Source organism: Dipodomys merriami, unplaced genomic scaffold (assembly GCF_024711535.1).
Source record: "Dipodomys merriami isolate MVZ:Mamm:240054 unplaced genomic scaffold, mDipMer1.0.p SCAF_20, whole genome shotgun sequence".
Classification (NCBI taxonomy): domain Eukaryota; kingdom Metazoa; phylum Chordata; class Mammalia; order Rodentia; family Heteromyidae; genus Dipodomys; species Dipodomys merriami.
The window spans coordinates 15,888,687-15,908,767 of record NW_027203382.1 but is presented as its reverse complement, the minus strand read 5'-3'; the positions used below and the strand labels follow the sequence as shown (position 1 = coordinate 15,908,767).

Below are 20,081 nucleotides of genomic sequence, written 5' to 3'. Positions count from 1 at the left end.
AAATTGTTTAATTTGAAAAAAAATGAGTTGATGATTGGAAGACAAAAAGTAAATAAACTATGTACATTTCTTTAAAATACTGTTTTTTCTTTCTTTTCTTTCTGCTTTGTTTGTAGGATTGGATGAAAGGTCTGCAGGCATTTTGCAATTTACGGAAAAGCAGTCCAGGAACATCTAATAAACGCCTTCGTCAGGTAAAACGAAATTTTGTTGGATTTGTAATTGTCACAATCTTTATTTTTCACTTTGTTCTTTATCTTTTGATTTCTATATAAACTACCTTGGACGACGACCCTTTTTAAGGGAAATAAATCTTTTTTGTCATTTTAAAGTCTTACTGTCAGTCAAGGAAAAATAATAATTTCTTTATGAAAGAGAATGTTCTTTATATATCTATGCCAATTTATAGTCTGTTAACTTTTGAATAAATATTGAATAAAGTATTCTTCTCTCACTTAAAATAACAATACCAAATCATTTTCCCTTTAAAAAGTTATCTTGAAAGATAAAACTAAAAGTATTTATTGAAAAGGTTCTCTGATTTAATGCTAATCATCCCAATAAAGCTTTGAGTTTTTAATTCTCTACTAGTTGTTTTTAAACCCACTGCATGATCTTTAGCTTCATTTAAAACGCTAAAAACTACCTATCCTTTTGTGTGTTCAAAAAGGTAAGTTAGGCTTTCTCTTTATTTCCTTGGAATATTAGGGCAATTTTATATTTTCTACTTTTTTCTCCTTCCATTTAAAGTAATCTCAAGATTATTAGAAGGAATCAGGCAGATTGTGACATTCTTATAATTTTTGAGGCAAGTTTAATATGTATTTATTGACCAAAGTGACTCTTAAATGATTTATAGGTATTTCCAATAAGTTTGTCAAATTTTATGTATTGTTCTAATAGAAGTTGGATAAATGATTACTATATAACCAATTAAATATTTCTTGTAACCTGAAATCTAGTGCTTCTCCCAAGAATTGTTTATATACATAACTGTCATATATCTTCACTTAACTGGGAATCTTATATGCTATGGAAAGGCAGCCTTAATTTTTGCAAATAAGGGACAGTTAAGTCTTACGGAACTTAAAAATGATACATTTGTTAATAATATAATTACAGCTAATATCTGAAGTACATTTCTTAAAACAACCTGCAGTATTATATATTAGAAAGATGAGGGTCAAAGAGACAAATTTTTCCAATGTCACACAAATAGTAGGTCATAAGGAGAGAAAGAAGACCTGAAGTTATAAGTTTTGGTACCAAAACTGTCAAGTAGTATAGCATCTTTGGATTTTGTGTACTTTTGGTTAACGTCAGAATATAAAATCAGTATTTTAAGAAACACCTTTTGGCAGTGGAATTCTTTCACTGGAATAAAATGTTTAAGATAAATATACTATATTGTTAATTCAGGTAGTAACAGTTATTCTGTAAAACTGGGGCAATAATTTTTGTGTTTTCTTTAGGTCAGCAGCCTTGTTTTGCATATTGAAGAAGCCCACAAACTCCCAGTAAAACATTTTACTAATCCATATTGTAACATCTACCTGAATAGTGTCCAAGTAGCAAAAACTCATGCACGAGAAGGGCAAAACCCAGTATGGTCAGAAGAGTTTGTATTTGAGTAAGTCTTATTTTATGATATTAAATCATTTTTGTAGTCATATTTACTTTTTTGTGTGTCTAAATTATCAGAATAAGGAATCCTGTGTGGTCGCTATTAACACTTTTTTTTCTGTTGCGTTTATCTTTGTTTTTTTTTTTTTGTTGTTGTTGTTTTTTTTTGGTTGTGGGGCTTGAACTCTGGGCCTGGGAACTTTCCCTGAGCTCTTCAGCTCAAGGCAAGCACTGTACCACTTGAACCACAGTACCACTTTGGATTTTCTTGTGGTTTGTTGGAGATAAGATTCTCATGGTGGGGGTGGGAGATGGGAAGGGAAGGGAAGGGGAAACAAAGGAGGAGGCAACAGTGCTTGATAAGAAATGTACTCATTACCTTGCCCATGTAATTGTAACCCCTCTGTAAGGTATTTTCACAATAAAAAAAAGAAACAAAAAAATCACATAGTACATTATAAATACATTAAAAACAATAGCAAGCAAGAAAGAAAAAAAAGTCTCACAGATTTTTCTGCCCAGGGTGGCTTTGAACCACTATCCTTAGATCTCAGCCTCCTGAGTAGCTAGGATTACAGGTGTGAGCCACCAGCACCTAGCTTGATTTATCTTTATTAAGAAAGTAATATATGTCTTTATATTAACTTTGGTGACAAGTGTGTAATTTGGTTATTGCCATTCTTGCCTGCCAAATAATAAAATTTTTTGTGAATAGTTTTGGATATACCAAGCTTACATTTTTAGTACAAATACGGGGCTTATTGACAGTAGGACATAATGTAATTTGATGCCAGAACATTTTGTTAATTCTTTTTCTCTTTGCTCTTTAGTGATCTTCCTCCTGACATCAACAGATTTGAAATCACTCTTAGTAATAAAACAAAGAAAAGCAAAGACCCAGATATCTGTAAGTTGATACAGAAATTTTTTTAAGTTAAAAAGCATATTTTAGAGCTAGGATTGGGCTACACTATAGCATAGCAAGTGCAAGGCCCTGGGTTCAGTTCCTTTAGTGCAGTAAAACAACAACAACCACACACAAAAAAAGCATGTTTTACATATCTTAGAATTCATAATGAAATATCTTAAAATGAAAAATTAAAGGCAAATTCAAGCACAGTACAAATTAAGATAGCTTCTTATTGTGTTTCTTATTTATTAAAGGAAAAGAACAAATTGGATAAATTGTACATACTGTAAGGCTGAGTTCCTAAGACTAAAATACATACCTCTATTTTCTTCCTTAATGAATTAAGAACCAGAAAAATGGTTGTAGTTTTTTGTGGTACTCCTTCTCTTCCCTACTTTTTACTTTAGCTTTTGTCTACTTTATTATATGTAATTAGATTATATGCAAATAGGTATTCTATTTTAAAAATTACTTTAGAGCTAGAGATGTAGCTCACTGGTATAGCACTTGAATGCTGGGGCGCAGTTCATATACTAACATGCATGAAATCTTGAGATCAGTCCCTAATACTACTAAAAAAAAAATCTTTACTGTATTTTATTATTCATTCTAATAGTTAATGTTCCCATTTCTTGTTCTGAGCAGCGCATTTCTTCACAGCCTGTTGGGAGAACAGATGACAGTAGGATTTAGCAATTCATACCAGGATGAATTAGGTTAATACCTTCTTAAAACGCAGACTTAGGGAAGGAATAGATAAGAATTAGCAGATAGATCAAAGTCTGAATTTGTCTGTATAAAATGTTTATAATTGCTGAACATTTTTAGAGGTTCTGCATTACTTTTATTATAAAAATATTAATAATGACATATAAGGAAAACCATACCTTTTATTTCAACTCTTTTTTTCTCTACCTTTTTACTTATCCTGTTATAAATCACCTTCAGGCTTATATCCTTGGGAGGGAGTTTTAACATTTCTAGGTTGCATTAGATCTTCCTTTTTATCACAAAAGCATTATTCGCTGTCACAGTACTCAGCACACTATACTATAATTGATTTCTTGGCTAGACTTATTTCACAAAATTCAGAGACATGTCTTGATTATCATACCTTATATCCCTGCCTACCATGGTTTAGCACGTAGACATACTAGCCTTTAGCAAATGAAGGAGGCAATTTAGTATTGAGTTGGTGTTGTCAGTGATAATTTAACACTGGAGAAAACTGCATGTTTGATTTTATAGAGTAATCATCTGCTTTTCTTTCCAAGTATTTATGCGATGCCAGTTGAGCCGGTTACAGAAAGGGCATGCCACAGATGAATGGTTTCTGCTCAGCTCTCACATACCGTTAAAAGGTATTGAACCAGGATCCCTGCGTGTTCGAGCACGGTATTCTATGGAAAAAATTATGCCAGAAGAAGAGTACAGTGAATTTAAGGAGGTATTAAGTTATTTACCAGTCTGATTTTAATGACATGATTAGCAGAAACATTCAACAAAAGATCCATTAAGTTGAACATACTAATTTTATAATTCTAGTGACACACTGGTCAAGATTAAAAACTTTGTTTTATTAGTTTTAAGATCTTAAGAGACCAGATATATGTAGACTACAAACTCATTCTATTTTTGATGAATTTATTCAATGGATCTCTTTTAACATAAGAACATATGAAAGAAGACCTTTCCTGTTGTTCTATGTGCTTTCAGCAGTCTTTTCTATTGTCATTTTTAGCTTATACTGCAAAAGGAACTTCATGTAGTATATGCCTTATCACATGTATGTGGACAAGACCGAACACTACTGGCTAGCATCTTACTGAGGATTTTTCTTCATGAAAAGCTTGAATCATTGTTGTTATGTACACTAAATGACAGAGAAATAAGCATGGAAGGTAAAAGTTTGGATGTGTAATGTTAAAAACTGAGCTAACAAGATTTTATGTATCAAACATATAGGTTTTGCCTTTATATTACAGAATTAAATCATATTGCAAGTAAGTTTGTTTTATTTTTCCTTCATTAACAGCTGCAGTTGGTGTTAATCCAGCTAGGTAACAGGCATAGGTAGAAGGATTGCGTTCTGAGGCTGGCCCATGCAAAAAGAGAAATTCTATTTGAAAAACTTCTGAAAGCAAAAGGAGCAGAAACTGAGACTCAACTGGTAGCATGCCTATCTAACAAGTACAAAGTCCTAAGTTTAAAACCCCAGCCTGTGATAACAACAAAAACTGCAATTGGGATGTCAACTTTAATGGGTTAAAGAGACTAATATTTCTAATATAAGTCCTGTCAGAGAAGTATTAGAAGATATAAGAAAATGATTTCTGTGTCTGATCAATACTCCATAGCTTGATTAACAAAAATAGTTTTGATTATTTTCCATAGTCTCGTTTATTTTTGCTAATTTATTACATTAAAATTGGAGGTTAGATGTGTTTCATTTCTTTTGTAGTAGTTCTGAGGTCATTGGACATACAAGATTTTTAACAATTTACTGTGTCAGAATAATCCAATTTATCCTCATACTTTGGTTCAGTAAGAGTTCTTGCTTGTGAATTCCCTGAATAACTGACGAAGTCTAAAATTATAAAAACTCTAAAAATACCAAATTTGTTAAATAATAGGTAAAATGGTGGTATTGTCTTGTATTATATTTAGTTCATTAAAATTTTACTAAAACTTAATATAATGTTTACGTAACATAATGTTTAATACGTTTTGTCTAATAATTCATTATGAGACAATGCTTTCTTTTATGTGCAAATGAACTCATACTTTTAAAAGCATGAAAAAGGTAGTCTGAAAAGTAGTCTTTCCTTCCGTTTTTACTAACTGGCTAACTGATGTTAGACACATAACATAACCACTGTAAGACTTCATATTTTGTTACATGAACAGTGGTGTTTGATCTAATACATACACTGGTAACATAAGTTGATAGAAACACAGTATGTTGTTATAGGCATTATTTGATTGCTACATAAACTAACTATTGAGGAAAAATAAAAATGTTAAATTACTAATTTGATCATATCAATACAGTTCTCTACAAATAATCTTGATGTAAATCTTGGTGTAGATGAAGCCACTACCCTATTTCGAGCCACAACACTCGCAAGCACCTTGATGGAACAGTATATGAAAGCCACTGCTACACAATTTGTTCATCATGCTTTGAAAGACTCCATCTTAAAGATAATGGAGAGTAAACAGTCTTGTGAGGTAAGAATATTACCTTTTAGTGTTTGAGTAAATAGCATATTTAATGAGAAAGTTATACAGCAAATTATATTTTAAGAAAAATTATTACATTTCTAAAATCAATTCTGAAAGCAGTTATTCCAGCTGCAATATAGTTATTAAAATGTTACACAAAATAGCCTTTTAAAAAAGGACATACTTGAGGGCTGGGATACAGCTCAGTGACAGAGCAATTACCTAGTACTTAAGAAGCCCTGAGTTGAACTCCCAGCAGCAAACATACGAAGTATTTGACTTTGGTATTAGAAACCACTAACTTTGTGGTATTTTGTCATTTTTCCTACTGGACTATCAAGTATAGCCTGCCTACTTTTGGAAACTGTGCAAAATAAATAGTCCCAAAAACTTTATGGAGACTATTGTAAAGATTGAATAGTCCTTGTCCAAAATGGTAGGGAAGTGCTTCAGATTTGCGGGTCTTTCCTACTATAATTAGGTGTTTTGGGCACAGGACCCAAATCCAAACATGAAACTCACTTCTTTCATGAATGTCTTAATACACGTAGCCTTATGACTGCCCCTTCATATGAGATCAGGTGTAAAACTTTCTCATATGAGCCGGGCGCTGGTGGCTCACGCCTGTAATCCTAGCTACTCAGGAGGCTGAGATCTGAGGATCGCGGTTCAAAGCCAGCCCGGGCAGGAGAGACCGTGAGACTCCTATCTCCAATAAACCACCAGAAAACCGGAAGTGGCGCTGTAGCTCAAGTGGTAGAGCGCTCGCCTTGAGCTGAAGAGCTGAGGGACAGCGCCCAGGCCCAGAGTTCAAGCCCCACGACCGACAAAAAAAAAAAAAAAAAAAAAAAAAAAAAAAAAACAACTTTCTCATATGGCAACATGTCAGCACTTAGACAGTTTGGATTGTTGTATTAGAAATGCTTAATTATAAATCCTAATATGTAGGTTGAAGGTTTTGTGGAAAGATGGAGATAAATGAAAGTCAAAATCATTTTCTGAGATGATTAAGGCTTCAGTATGAATTCATAATAAACTTAAAATTTTGAATCTGATTCAAAATATCAGGTGGCTAGTCTCATATTAATGATAGAAAAAATTACAAAGGAAGGTACTCAGTTTAAATTTTTAGATTGGTACACAATTAAGATAGGGGATTAGTTTTAATGCCAAGAGCTGACAAATATTCCTGCACCAAGTTGTGAATTCTTACTAGTAACTTAAAGGGAAGAAATGAGTGATCTAGTTTGGAAATATAGGAAACGGCATAGTTATTATGAAGCATGACAATATATAACAGGAAGAATAACTTTGAAGAGGGCAATGTTTGCTTATGATAATTTGAAATTATTATTACCATGATGCATTTATATTGATTTGTTCCTTCTCTTAGTTAAGTCCATCAAAGTTAGAAAAAAATGAAGATGTGAACACTAACTTAGCACACTTATTGAACATCCTTTCAGAGCTTGTGGAGAAAATATTCATGGCTTCAGAAATACTTCCACCGTAAGTGGTGAACTTTTCATTTGGCAAGAAATTGTCTAATCTTTATTTTTAAAAAGAAATATTTTTTCTAAAATATATGATAGCTTTCTTTTGTCCTGAAAAAGTTGTTTTTAAACTATGAATGTTTAATAAAAGTGAAAAATATAAGGAAATACTAAAAGTAGAGTGAATTCTAGATATTGTGGTATATACTTATAATCTCAGCACTTGAGTGGCTGATGCAGAATTGTGAGATTTCTGAATTTGGAGAAGATTCTTATTAAAAAGAACAAACAAAAATAATGAAATAGCCACATTCATTAAAATAAACCAGGTTTTTACAGGCTGATGGCTCATATATATAGAAATGTTTACATAAGATATAGAGGAGTCATACAGTTCTATAGAGAAATTTATAAATGTAAAATAATTATATATAAGATGAATGATGAATAGAAGCTTAGGGAACAAATAAAGTGTGAAAGATTTCTCTACATTTAGTCTATCTATACTTTCTTTTTAAAATGTACACTAGAGTCTTAAGTATGGCTCAGTGATACAGGATCCAACTACTAGATATGAGACCCTAGGTTCAAGGTTCAATCTCCACCCCTAAAAAAAAAAAGAATATAGTTGCTTCATACTTTTAGTTAATGCATAATTTAAAATTAATGATTACAAACAGTTGTGTTAGAAACTGGTTTGTTCTTAGTAAGCTTTTAAATAAGTAGCTATGTATCCTCGAGTTTTAAATTACTTTAAAAGTTCAAAGTAGATTTCTACCTTGGAATTCTTACATAGTACAGTTACTTTGGTAGGGAGTGGAAGGCTAATCACATTAAAATGTAATACTTAAGTATAAATTGAGTTTTGTCTGCCATGAGATTAGTATTTAGTTGCTTTCTGTATTGAGATGGTTATGTTATTTTTGGCAGGACACTGAGATATATTTATGGGTGTTTACAGAAATCTGTTCAGCACAAGTGGCCTACAAATACCACCATGAGAACAAGAGTTGTTAGGTAATGTTCAGTACTTCAATTGTTACATAATTATATATAGCACATACTGATTTGTGTATGTATTATATAAAGTTATATGTGAGAAAAAAGAGATTTAGTGATGAGAACAAAGAGAAATAATGGAACCATTTAGATTTTAGTTTGTCTGTAACAAAATCAGTATCTCCAGCTAATTTTCAACCAGTGCCATTTTCATTCTGCTCATTAAAGAGTCATCAGAAGTGTAGTTGGGTGTGGTAATGCATACCTGTAATCTCAGTAGTTGGGAGGCTGAGCCAGTAGTTGGGAGGCTGAGCAAGAGGGGTTCACTAATTCAAGGACAGCATGGGCTACACTATAAGATACTATCTAAAAAAGGAAAAAAGAACTGGTGCTTTGGCAGGTCATGGAATTTGATACCTTGTTCTAGCTTATTTTTCCTATGTGGAAGCAGATTTGACGATGCTAAATTGTCTAAAGTTACAGTGAATATATCTAAGGCAGAACTGAAACAAACCTAAAATCAACCTAGTATCTTTTATATCATTGTTGGAAAATTTTCCTTAGTGCATCCGAACAAAGACAATGTGACAAGTACAAACAACTCAGAAAATACAACATTTTACCTAATACAATTCATTATGTAACCGCCAGTTTCATGACATCTCAGAAAAAGAACAGTAAATATACAACAATCTGAATTTTGTTTATTGACTGCTTTTTGCAGATAAAAACTTCTTGAGAGCCCAGAAGCATAGTCAATAATAGAGCACTCTCCTAACATGAATGGGGCACTGGTTTGATTCTTAGCATTAACAAAATATCTGTTAGCTGTAGGAAAAATAAAAGCTAAGGGTTCTCTCTCATTTTTTTGTGTATTTTTTTTTTCTTTAGAGGTAATTTTGAGGAAACAAAGAATTACAAGCACATTTATGTATATGTATTGTGGAAATTAAAGTGCTCAATAAACTTAAGTTTTAAACAACTAAAATTGCTTAGCAAATATAGCAGGAAAACCTGCAGTGCTGACTGTTTAATGTTACAGGATGTTTTTGGTGGAAATCATCTCCCACATAATGGTGTGTCTTAATAAGGTTTTAAATATGTCTTAAGCAGCTATGTGTCCTTCTTGAGTTTTAAATTACTCTAAGTTCAAAGTAGATTTCTACCCTGGAATTCTTACATAGTACAATGTAGTGACCAAGTCAGATTTCAGTTTCATACACCCCTCACTTGAATACAATTTTTTTTTCAAATTTTCAAGTTAAAATTTATTAAAGAATTGTCATGGTTTAGATAAAAGATACAACTGTAAAAACTTGAGGCCAAAATTAGTAAGCTGACATATGTTTGAAGGCAAATGCTGTGAAGCTGTATTGCCACTCTTAGAAAAGAACAGGAGCAGAGTGGGAATTTCTAATAGGCTTAGATTTATACTCAGTTTTGGTGTAATTTTTTTGTGGTTTAACAAGTTTTTACATTAGACTCCTGTTACTTTCTTATTCAGAAAGCTTCCAGAGTTTCATTGTCATATTATACATTTTCTTTTATCAAGGATTTGGTGATAGTAGCCATAGGTTCCCATTCAATCTTAGCAACAAAACTGAAACAGGTATAGCCAACAGGTTGTACAACAGACTTTACTGTTTAAATAAGTTTTAGAAGAAAGAAAAGGGAGAGAATGTGAGTTTTGGAACCTTAGAGAACTGTGTCTAGTAAAGGTTTAATTCCTATAGTATTTCAGAAATTCAAAGGGTTCTTAAGTATGCTGCTTCCTCTAGAAGCCTAGAATAAACATCAGTGACACAGTAAACTTAACATCGTTCCAAAGCTAATCTAAAATTCCAGATTTGGAAAAGTACATTCAAGAAGATATAGTTGTTAAAACATAAGTCTGGCTTAATATCTTCTTGTTTTGTTAAAATAGTGAAGCATTACACTAAAATATAAGTGTAATGTTATCTTAAAGATTTTTTTTCCTATGTTAATTCAAAGTAAAGGCAATGGTTCTGCAAGGTTTAAAAAATCTGTTTATTGGGGCTGGGAAGGTGGCCCAGTGGTAGAGTGCTTGCCTTGCATGCATGAGGCCCTGGGTTCGATTCCTCAGCACCACATAAGCAAAAAGCCGGAAGTGGCGCTATGGCTCAAGTGGTAGAGCGCTAGCCTTGAGCTGAAGAGCTGAGGGACAGCGCCCAGGCCGAGTTCAGGCCCCACAATCAGACCCCCCCAAAAACAATCTGTTTATTATTTTAGTGTAAAATATAAAATAATTTTCTCAAAATTTTCCCTCCCATTCAGTGGTTTTGTTTTTCTTCGGCTTATTTGCCCTGCCATCCTGAATCCACGGATGTTTAATATCATCTCAGGTAATTAGCTTTTCATACATTTTGAAATGAAAGAAATCAGAACAGTGTCATACTATTTGGTAAGAATACTGTTTTCTTATTAAAATTTGATTTTTAAACAATTACCAAATTCCAAGAAGACTCCCTTTTTTTTTCTACTTAACAAGGCAGCAATATATTCTCCGTACTTAACATCTCTACATAGTTTCTACCTTTTCTGAAGACTTAATGTGCAGCTTGGGCTTTTACAATTTGAGAAGAGTTTTAGTGTGCTTAGTCTCAGCTAGACTACTAGAAGTTAGAACTGAATACTTGTACAGTAGCTCCCTGGCACCACTGAGGTATGGAAGTGGTGCAACCAATAGCCAGTTTTATCTAGAACCCACTACCATGGCAAAGGAAGGCATCAGTGCTAAAGGTGTAATGTATGTGAATACTGTTTTACAAGCGGTGCCAAAGCTGCCCTCATTCACAGTGGCCCTAGCACATGGGAATTCCCAAAGCGGTCAAAACCTTAGACCTGTTCCAAACACTTGGATCCAGCTGTAACAAGCCAGTGTATGTCAAGTTGATGGAGGCCCTTATTGCTGACTACCCTCACTAAGGTTGATCATGACAAGAAATTAGGGAATAAGTAGGCAAAACTGACCAAGAGAGAAAACCCTGAGATGGGGTTGGTTGTATCCATGTAGTCCTTAAGAACTATGGCAGTCTCTCAAGCCAACAATGTCATCGGAAAGCACTTCAAATGCAAGAAATAATTAAGTTGGCTTTAAACAAACAAAAAAAAAGTAGCCCTGGTTGAAGACTTTTGTCATCAATTTATATCATGTTAATTGGCCATTTTAAACTCCAGCAATCCTAATTCAGTTTTGCTTATTGCCCATAAATTCATTGTGAAATGACTTTCAGATTTATGAGCAGAAAAAAGATAGCTAGTATTTTTAAATGTTGTGCTAACATAAATCATTTTTATTTTAACCCAGTAAACCTAAAAGTTGAGTTAAAATACCTTGATTTGGACATCATAGTTTTGGCCTCCAATCACAGCATTTGGGAGGTTAAGAGGATCCCAGAATATGAGGCTAGCACACTGGGCTACATAGTTAGAATGTGGGCCCTACCCCCCCCACCCCAATTTTTTTTTTTTTTTTAAAACAGCATGGAGGCACACATGTAGTCCAAGCAATCGGGAAAGTGAGGAGGAAAGACCCTTTCACCTCAAAAAATTTAAATTACTACTTTTGTAGCCATCACATTAACAATTATAAGTTAAGTTGAGCACCACTGTCTGTACCCAGAGGAGGTACAGCTTCGTTTAGAGGCTGAGACTTGGAGGATCCAAGTTTGAAGTCAACCGTACAGCATTTACTGTTAAGTAAATATGTTAGGGTTCATTTTTATAGCCATGAATACTTTATTTACATTCCACTATGGTTTTTGTTTGGTTGGTTGTGGGGCTTGAACTCTGGGCTTGGGTGCTGTCCCTGTGCTCTTCAGCTCAAGGCAAGTGCTCTACAGCTTGAGCTGCAGCGCCACTTCGGGTTTTCTGGTGGTTTATTGGAGATAGGAGTCTCACAGACTTTCCTACTGGGGCTGGCTTTGAATCGCGATTCTCAGATCTCAACCTCCTGAGTAGCTAGGATTACAGGCATGAGCCACCAAAGCCTGGCTCCATTGTGTTTTAATAGGGAAATCTTTCCTGAGCTTTGAAATATTTTTAAAGTTTAATATATTTTATAATTTCTCCTTAAAATATAGTAGAACCTCACAGACTTTTTGTTTTCTACATCTTTAAAGTGAGTTAGTGGACTGCAAATAATGATGTAGGCAGGATATTCCTTAGATTACAGTTGTTAACCTAGATGGATTGAAATTAGCTTTGTGAGTTGCCCTGAAAGATTTTTGGAGTAAGTCTGTGTGGTACTATATAAATCAGACTTTGTGAGGCATTTTGAAATATTATCATCCATTTGGGAATTGTTGAGTTTTATAGTACCCCTTTCATCTCCCTAGCTTTTCCCTTAAGTTCTTTTGGGCTGAGTGCAGTGGTACATAAAATCCCAGCTACATCAAATAGAAAGCACTATCAGAAAGGTTAAGGCAAAATAGGGCTGGGGCATGTACAAAGTATAGAGTACCTGCCTAGCAATAATGGGGAGCCAAAGGGGTCCTAATTTAAATACATCAGGACCCAAAAACTGAAGTTCATTTGAACTAGACAGGTCGTACAACATTACAATTCAAATAGGCCTGAATAGAAAAATATTAATAGGAGGCTGGGAAGGTGGCTCAGAGGTAGAGTGCTTGCCTTGCATGCATGAGGCCCTGGGTTCGATTCTTCAGCCCCACATAAGCAGAAAAAGCCAGAAGTGGAACTGTGGCTCAAGTGGTAAAGCACTAGTCTTAAGCTGAGCTGAGGGGCAGCGCCCAGGCCCAGAGTTCAGGCCCCATGACTGGCAAAAAAAAAAAAGAAAAACATTAATATCTAAGTTTATAATATTTTTCACCTGGAAGTATCTTTGGAGTTATCTTTAGTTGTGCCTAAATTTTCTTACAGATTCTCCATCTCCAATTGCTGCAAGAACACTGATACTAGTGGCTAAATCTGTGCAGAATTTAGCAAATCTTGTTGAATTTGGAGCTAAGGTAAAAACCTATTTTAATACTTTAAGTGTAATTTGTGAATGAAGTATTCACATTATAAAACTATCAAATATACTTTAATTTTTCAGCAAAGGTATGTCATAAACTTACACTTTCAACAGTGTAACTAAAATACAGCATTTTATTCATTATACAACGTAATTCTTCAAGGGCGATTGGTTCAGATTCTTGTATTTTAAATATAAAGGTCATTGAGCAGGTTTAAATTGTAATCATTTATTTCACAATAAAAATTCACTATAAACCTAAAAATACATATTCGAATGAGTTTTTAAAGCAGGCAGTCATTACCGAAATGTGAAACAAGTAAAATAAACGAATATTCTGGTTGGAATCATATTTTCACAAACTTTTCTTGCTTAAAATCTGACTAGTTTCTTGTAAACCTGGAAACATTTAACTTTATAATAAATATGCTACTATGTAAATATCATACAGTCCTTAGATACTTAAAGGAATTTCAATTTATTACTGTTATTGCCATAACGAGTATCCATATACACTCCCTTTTATACTTGTCCATTTCCTAACCTTTGGAGGATTCATAATTGAATTAAATACTATTAGGATTTAGCAATATAAGGTATTTTTTTCTCCTGACAGGCTTGTGAGAAATTAGATCTTTTTTAATTTTTTGTCCGTATGATAGCCATGTTACTTGTTTATTAGACTTTATTAGACTTACATGTCTGCATCTTTTGGATTACCTACTGAGGTCTTCAGGTTATTTTTATAAAACTGATTTTAAGAATTTGTGTTAAAAAATTACCCTTTTATGTTTTATATAAGTGTATTTTTAAGTGGCTTAGGATTTTAAGCAGTTTACATATACTGGTTAACATTTGAATTTACCTGAATCCTGAAGCTAATTACGGTTTTTTTCTCATTGTAGTTCTTCTTGCCTTCTTTGTAGTTTCCTATAAAAAGTGCTGGGTTTATAAGTTCTGTTTCAATAATCCTTTTCAATGCATAAATAAGCAATTTGTGTCTTCAGACTATATCCTATGAGTTGTATTTGGGCACAGATTTTTCTTCTACAGATGGAAAATAAACTGTCTTATGATTAAACTCTCATAATGTGATGTTACTGATAGATAGCAAACTTATAAAAACTGGATGTAGTTTTGTTAATAGATCAGCCAATTGTTTCTAAGACAAATGGCAAGCTTTTTTTTTTTAAAGGAGCCTTACATGGAAGGTGTCAATCCATTCATCAAAAGTAATAAACATCGTATGATCATGTTTTTAGATGAACTTGGGGTATGTATGTAATTTTTAACTCTTTTAAGAACCATACTTTATAGCAGAACCCATTTAAGCAACAACCTTTAGATTTTTCTATATAGAAGTTACAAAAACATTTCTGCTTTTTCAAAAATATTTCACTGTTACTTGTGTGTAAGCATTTATTTATACACTAAATAGTATCCATTGTACCTTTTGTAGTTTGTATTGTCATTAATAATCTTTTCCACTATTTTTGTTACTTTTAGAATAGTTACAATAGGATTTGAACAGGGTGAAAAATGTAGTTCTAACCAAACTCACTAAGTACAGTAATCTGCCTTATTTGTCTTTATACAGTTTTAAGGAAGTGCAGTAAAAATATTGTAATGCACATTTTACCTCCTTTAGTTGAAGCAGAGAAGCCCTTAATTATATGCTGCCTGAACATAAACTATTTTTCTTTAATGGAGTGTCCCTGGACCAATATGCCCACAGATACTAACAGTCTGCTACTATAAATAGACTGGAGAATGAGTTTTCTTGTGGCTTTTCATAACATTTTTAATATAATGTGTCTTGATGTTTTAAATTATTCATGTTATTCATGAAGTACTTTGAGATATTTGGATGTGTAAAATTAATGTTTTTCAGTAAAACTGAAGTTTCAGTTATAGAGCCGGGTGCCAGTAGCTCACACCTGTAATCCAAGCTACTCGGGAGGCAGGGCAGGGCAGGAAAGCCTTTGAGATTCTTATCTCCAATTAACTATCAGAAAACCAGAGGTGGCGCTGTAGCTCAAGTGGTAGAGTGCTTGCCTTGAGCTGAAGAGCTCAGGAATAGCGCCCAGGCCCAGAGTTCAAGCCCTACAACCAACAAAAAATAAAAATACAAAATAAATAAGATGCATGGATTTGGTGTTCCACTACATTCAGTGTGTGATTGTCAGTGCCTCATTTGGCTTTTGTAAGTAATAAAACTATGATATAAAATTAAAAGTTATAATTTCTAAGACCCTATATTTCTCAGTAAAGTTAAATTCTATGAATTGTATTCTTTTTAGATACTGTCGGTTTTAAATATATAATTTAGTTTATATAGTGAAAATATTTTAACACTTCAATAGTGCAACTTCTTATATGCTGATGTTTTTCTAGACTGTAGTAAAGTGAGATTCTGTCTGAATTTTAAATTTAAATTATATTAATCTAGATTAGCAGTTAATAACTTAGTGTATACTCTTAGTTCCATAAAAACTACTTACAGATATGTAGCTGTTAGGTAACCTATTGTTTTAGGATGAAAAGAATATTCAGATACCCTGTGGAAGAAAATGGAACTTAGCTTTCATGTAAATACAGGTATATATTCTACACTAATAAGAAGTTTTTTAATCTTAAGGGGAAATTTTGAAATTAATATCATTCTTAACAGAAATGTTATGTTAAAACTTATATCTACTATACCCAGTTAGCATCATTCAGAAGAAAATACCAGTATATTGATTTCTAAATGGAGTTTTATAATTCCTTTAAAGAATGTACCCGAACTTCCGGACACTACAGAACATTCTAGAACTGATTTGTCACGTGATTTAGCAGCACTGCATGAGATTTGTGTGGCTCATTCAGATGAACTTCGAACACTTAGTAATGAACGTGGTGTACAGCAGGTAGGTTTTTGAAAATGGTGGTATACACACACTCTTTAACAGTGTAAGTAAAAAAGCAGATGAGCTAAATAAGTCTATAGTGAGGTAATTTTTTTTCCCTGACAGTTGCTGTCTCAGGCAATGGATGACAAAAATGATTCTCAAATTGTGAAACATGTGAGATTTAGAAAGTATGACAAAAAAGTGCCACACTAGTTTTCAAGGCTAGACCTTAGAATACTGGGATCAAATAGGAATTCAAAGAACATAGTGTTCAAGAAACTCTAATCAATATTAAGACTTTAGTTAAAAGTAGACTGGGATATATTTCTAGAGGGACTAGAAATTAAAAGAGCCTAATTAATCTTGTATTAAGACATAGAGATAACTTATTTGCATTTTAATTGTCTTTGCGTGGATAAAGACAACTGACATAAAGTCACACAGGTGAAGTTTTGTTAATCAAGACACATTTTTGGCTAGCTTAATACAAGGTTTCTGGGTATACAGTGAATGTTCTTACTGCACTGGCTAATCACTTGACTGACAGGGACTTTGCAAAAGATCTTAAAGCACTAAGTTTAGCAATTCTGAATTTTTCCTAATCTAAGATTCTAGAATCATCAAGTCCTTCCTCACCTTCTGCCAAGTGTGGATAGCAGTTTTGTTGAATTCTATATTAAATTTATTTTTTGCTGTTTCTGGGCTTTTTACTCAGGGCCTGGGCTTTTTACTCAGGGCCTAAGCTGCTTTGTGCTCAAGGCTTATTGCTGTACCACTAGAGTCACAGTGCCACTTCTGGCACTGTACCCAGGCTGGGTTTGAACTGAGATACTCAGACCTCAGCCTCCTGAGTAGGTAGAATTATAGCATGAGCCGCTAGTGCCTAGTTTACATTTTATTTTTAATGGTTATTGTTTGTCTTCAGAATACTTCAGTCTGACAACAAATAATGATAAGTGAATATCTGTGCAAAGTTTTTCCACCTTGGCTGTAGGTAAACATGTTCAGTATAGGTCTGATTACTAGAAACAGTTTTATGCTTTGAGTAAAATGTTGATATCTTAATAGATACCTTTACTTTGACACAGCTTTTTCAAATTCAGGTTTCCATCCTGACATTTTGACTAAGTTATCATTTATTTATTATTCTGTTTAGCATGTACTGAAAAAGCTCCTGGCTATAACAGAACTGCTTCAACAAAAACAAAACCAGTACACAAAGACAAATGATGTCAGGTAGCAGCTTTCATCCTGGTGTCCTGCATGGATTCAGCATGCCCTTCATGGTAATTCACATCAGTATATTTCCTTTGCTCTTGCCAAAAAATAGCACACCTTTCCACATTCCAGTGATGTGTGAGCTATGCAAACAAAACCCAAGATTCTGCTGGTGAATAATGGACCAGCAACTTTGTAAGCTATCTGTGCAGGATATTTGCACTTTTTCCACTTGGAATCTTTACCAAACTCTGAGCCTTGGTGTACAGACCACCTTTCACAAAAAAAAAAAAAGAAAAAAAAAAGAAGCTACAACTGTGTCTTGAACTATGAGAATATATTTTCAGTACATCCAATTGCCAAAGTTTTGCTGTCTCTTGGAAAAAGAACTATGAAATCAACTGACAAGGAAAAGCATTCTCTATTAACAACTGAGTATAACTGGATTGCGGACTGTTATTACTACAACTTCTTGATTAAGAATATGACCATTTGACTGTTCAATGACTTTATTTGTATTTACAGTTTCCAGAGTTTGCCATTCTAATCGGAACAATCTTTGCTGTATACTTTTTTAAAAATACTGTGCTACTTTTTCTGGAACTGTTAAAATATTCAGAATGGATCTATTGTTCATCAGCTTTATTTTTAAACATACCAGTTATTTTGTTGAATTGTCAAAGACTGTATTTAGATCTCATAATGCTTTTTGTTAAATGTTTACAACAGTAAATAAGTTTGAATTCAATAAATATTATTGGTCTTCGTATTGATCACTGTATGTTACCTTTTCAGCCACTTTCTACATTGCCAATTTCTTTTATGTAAAACACAAACTAAAATGCTTTTGTTAATTAATTCTCCATCAGTTTGTGTTTGTGCTATCCCTTTCATTATACAACTTCATCAACAACTTACCCATCTTTGAATTTGACTACTTGATATTATCTGCTGGATATTTAGTTTGACTGTATAGTTTTATTTGCTTCTGTGTGTGTATGTGTATTTTTGTGAAATATTCACAGGGTTAAGTTAAAATAAAACCAAGGGATATCTTGCACAATTGATTAATTCCATCTAAATACACTAACCATTTTAATTTCATTATGTTCTTCCTTTAGGAACAGTTCAGACTTTAGCCCCAGAGCAAGCCCAGGGAGAATATGAAATTTCAGACCAGTATTTTGGCTAATGGTCTATTTATTTTTTATTCATTTTATATATGTATATATATTCATTTTATATATGTATATATACACATGCATATATACAAATATGCATAAACATTTTTATGTTCTGTAATATTTCCTTTCATAATTTGGTATAGGAAGTAGGACACACAAAAAATTAAGGTAAATTATCACTAGTAACCAAAGTAGGTAAGATAGGAACCAAGAAGCTGAGGACAATCAGTTCCATCAATAAAAAAAAAAAAATATTCCAAAGGCCAAGATTCCAAGACAATATCTGATTCTATTTGTCTGATATGTAAAATATGGGGGAAATTAAGTAGTTCAGGATTTAGTTAGGATGAAATCTCAGGTCTCCTTCATGTGAGGCAAGTGTTCTACAAATAAGCAATAATCACAACCCTTAACTGCTTAAAGTATGTCTACTTATTATAGTTTTCAACTGCAAAATATTTTTCTTTTTTGGGGGGAGGGGGTCCGGTCGTGGGGCCTGAACTCTGGGCCTGGGTGTTGTCCCTCAGCTCTTCAGCTCAAGGCTAGCGTTCTACCACTTGAGCCACCGTGCCACTTCCGGCTTTTTTCTTTTTGCTTATGTGGTGCTGAGGAATTGAACCCAGGGCCTCATGCAAGGCAAGCGCTCTACCACTGAGCCAACTTTCCCAGCCCCCAATTGCAAAATATTTCTGTGGAGGCAGCTAGTCTTAGCTACAAGTACAGTTCCAACAGTCACTACAGTTCCTTCCTTCCCTTTTATATTGATGCCTTATGACTTTTCCTGTGCTTTCTGCCATTCCTCTTGTTTTCTAATGTACAGCAGTAGCATCCTCTACTGTTTGTTGGTTTATAGGATGAAGGTTGACAAGAAGTGATAATGGACTAGTTGATGTGGACACAGAACCCAAAATATTGGACAAAAAGGTCCAAACTAGGTGAGGCAATTTAGGTTGCTCCCACCACTTAAAATTACAGCCATACTTATTCCTCATCCTAAATACTTCTTTTTCTGCCATTTATTTAAAAGCACAAATCTGAGAATCTTACCCCATTTTTTAAATGTTAATGACTGTTGTCTCTTCAATTGGAATGGGGAACTTGTTACTTTGTAGGCCCGTGCAGTAACTATATTGAAATAAAGTCTCTCAGACATTAACCTTGGTGATGCCAAATTTAGCGATCTGAAAAGGAAACAATAAATGGAGTCTTTTGCAGTTCTGTCTGTAAATTACTATAATGCTATTTAGCATGGGTTTTTCTGGGTAATTATAAACTCTGATTTCTTCTCCTTTGATTTCATAGAGCCCCATTTTGTAATTTTTTAATCCCAGTATGAGCAAGAAACCAAAAAATATGAAAACAAAAAACTAATTTAAAATATAAAATATTAGAGATAAATATGGATTTAGGAAATATGATCACACATTAAGAATGTTACCTACCCTCATGGAAAGTACAGCCTGGGTACAGGGAGTTTTAAGTCATGTGTATTCATAAGATTTAATTAGATCCAAAGCAAATGAATTTTTCAGCATTTCCTTG

The 20,081-nt window shown here is 33.6% G+C and overlaps 1 protein-coding gene across 1 annotated transcript in view; it reads left to right on the top strand.

Annotated features, from left to right (window-relative positions):
* Rasa1 (RAS p21 protein activator 1) overlaps positions 1–18,415 on the top strand; it is a 77,564-nt gene extending 59,149 nt beyond the window's left edge. The window contains exons 13-25 of the mRNA XM_070031138.1: positions 117–194; positions 1,473–1,630; positions 2,454–2,530; positions 3,808–3,980; positions 4,275–4,434; positions 5,622–5,764; positions 7,152–7,267; positions 8,182–8,268; positions 10,546–10,613; positions 13,153–13,241; positions 14,442–14,519; positions 16,021–16,155; positions 17,294–18,415. Of these exons, the coding sequence (XP_069887239.1) occupies positions 117–194; positions 1,473–1,630; positions 2,454–2,530; positions 3,808–3,980; positions 4,275–4,434; positions 5,622–5,764; positions 7,152–7,267; positions 8,182–8,268; positions 10,546–10,613; positions 13,153–13,241; positions 14,442–14,519; positions 16,021–16,155; positions 17,294–17,377 (1,446 nt within the window). The 3' untranslated portion in view covers positions 17,378–18,415. The remainder of the gene's footprint in view (positions 1–116; positions 195–1,472; positions 1,631–2,453; positions 2,531–3,807; positions 3,981–4,274; positions 4,435–5,621; positions 5,765–7,151; positions 7,268–8,181; positions 8,269–10,545; positions 10,614–13,152; positions 13,242–14,441; positions 14,520–16,020; positions 16,156–17,293) is intronic.
* The last annotated feature ends 1,666 nt before the right edge of the window (positions 18,416–20,081 follow it).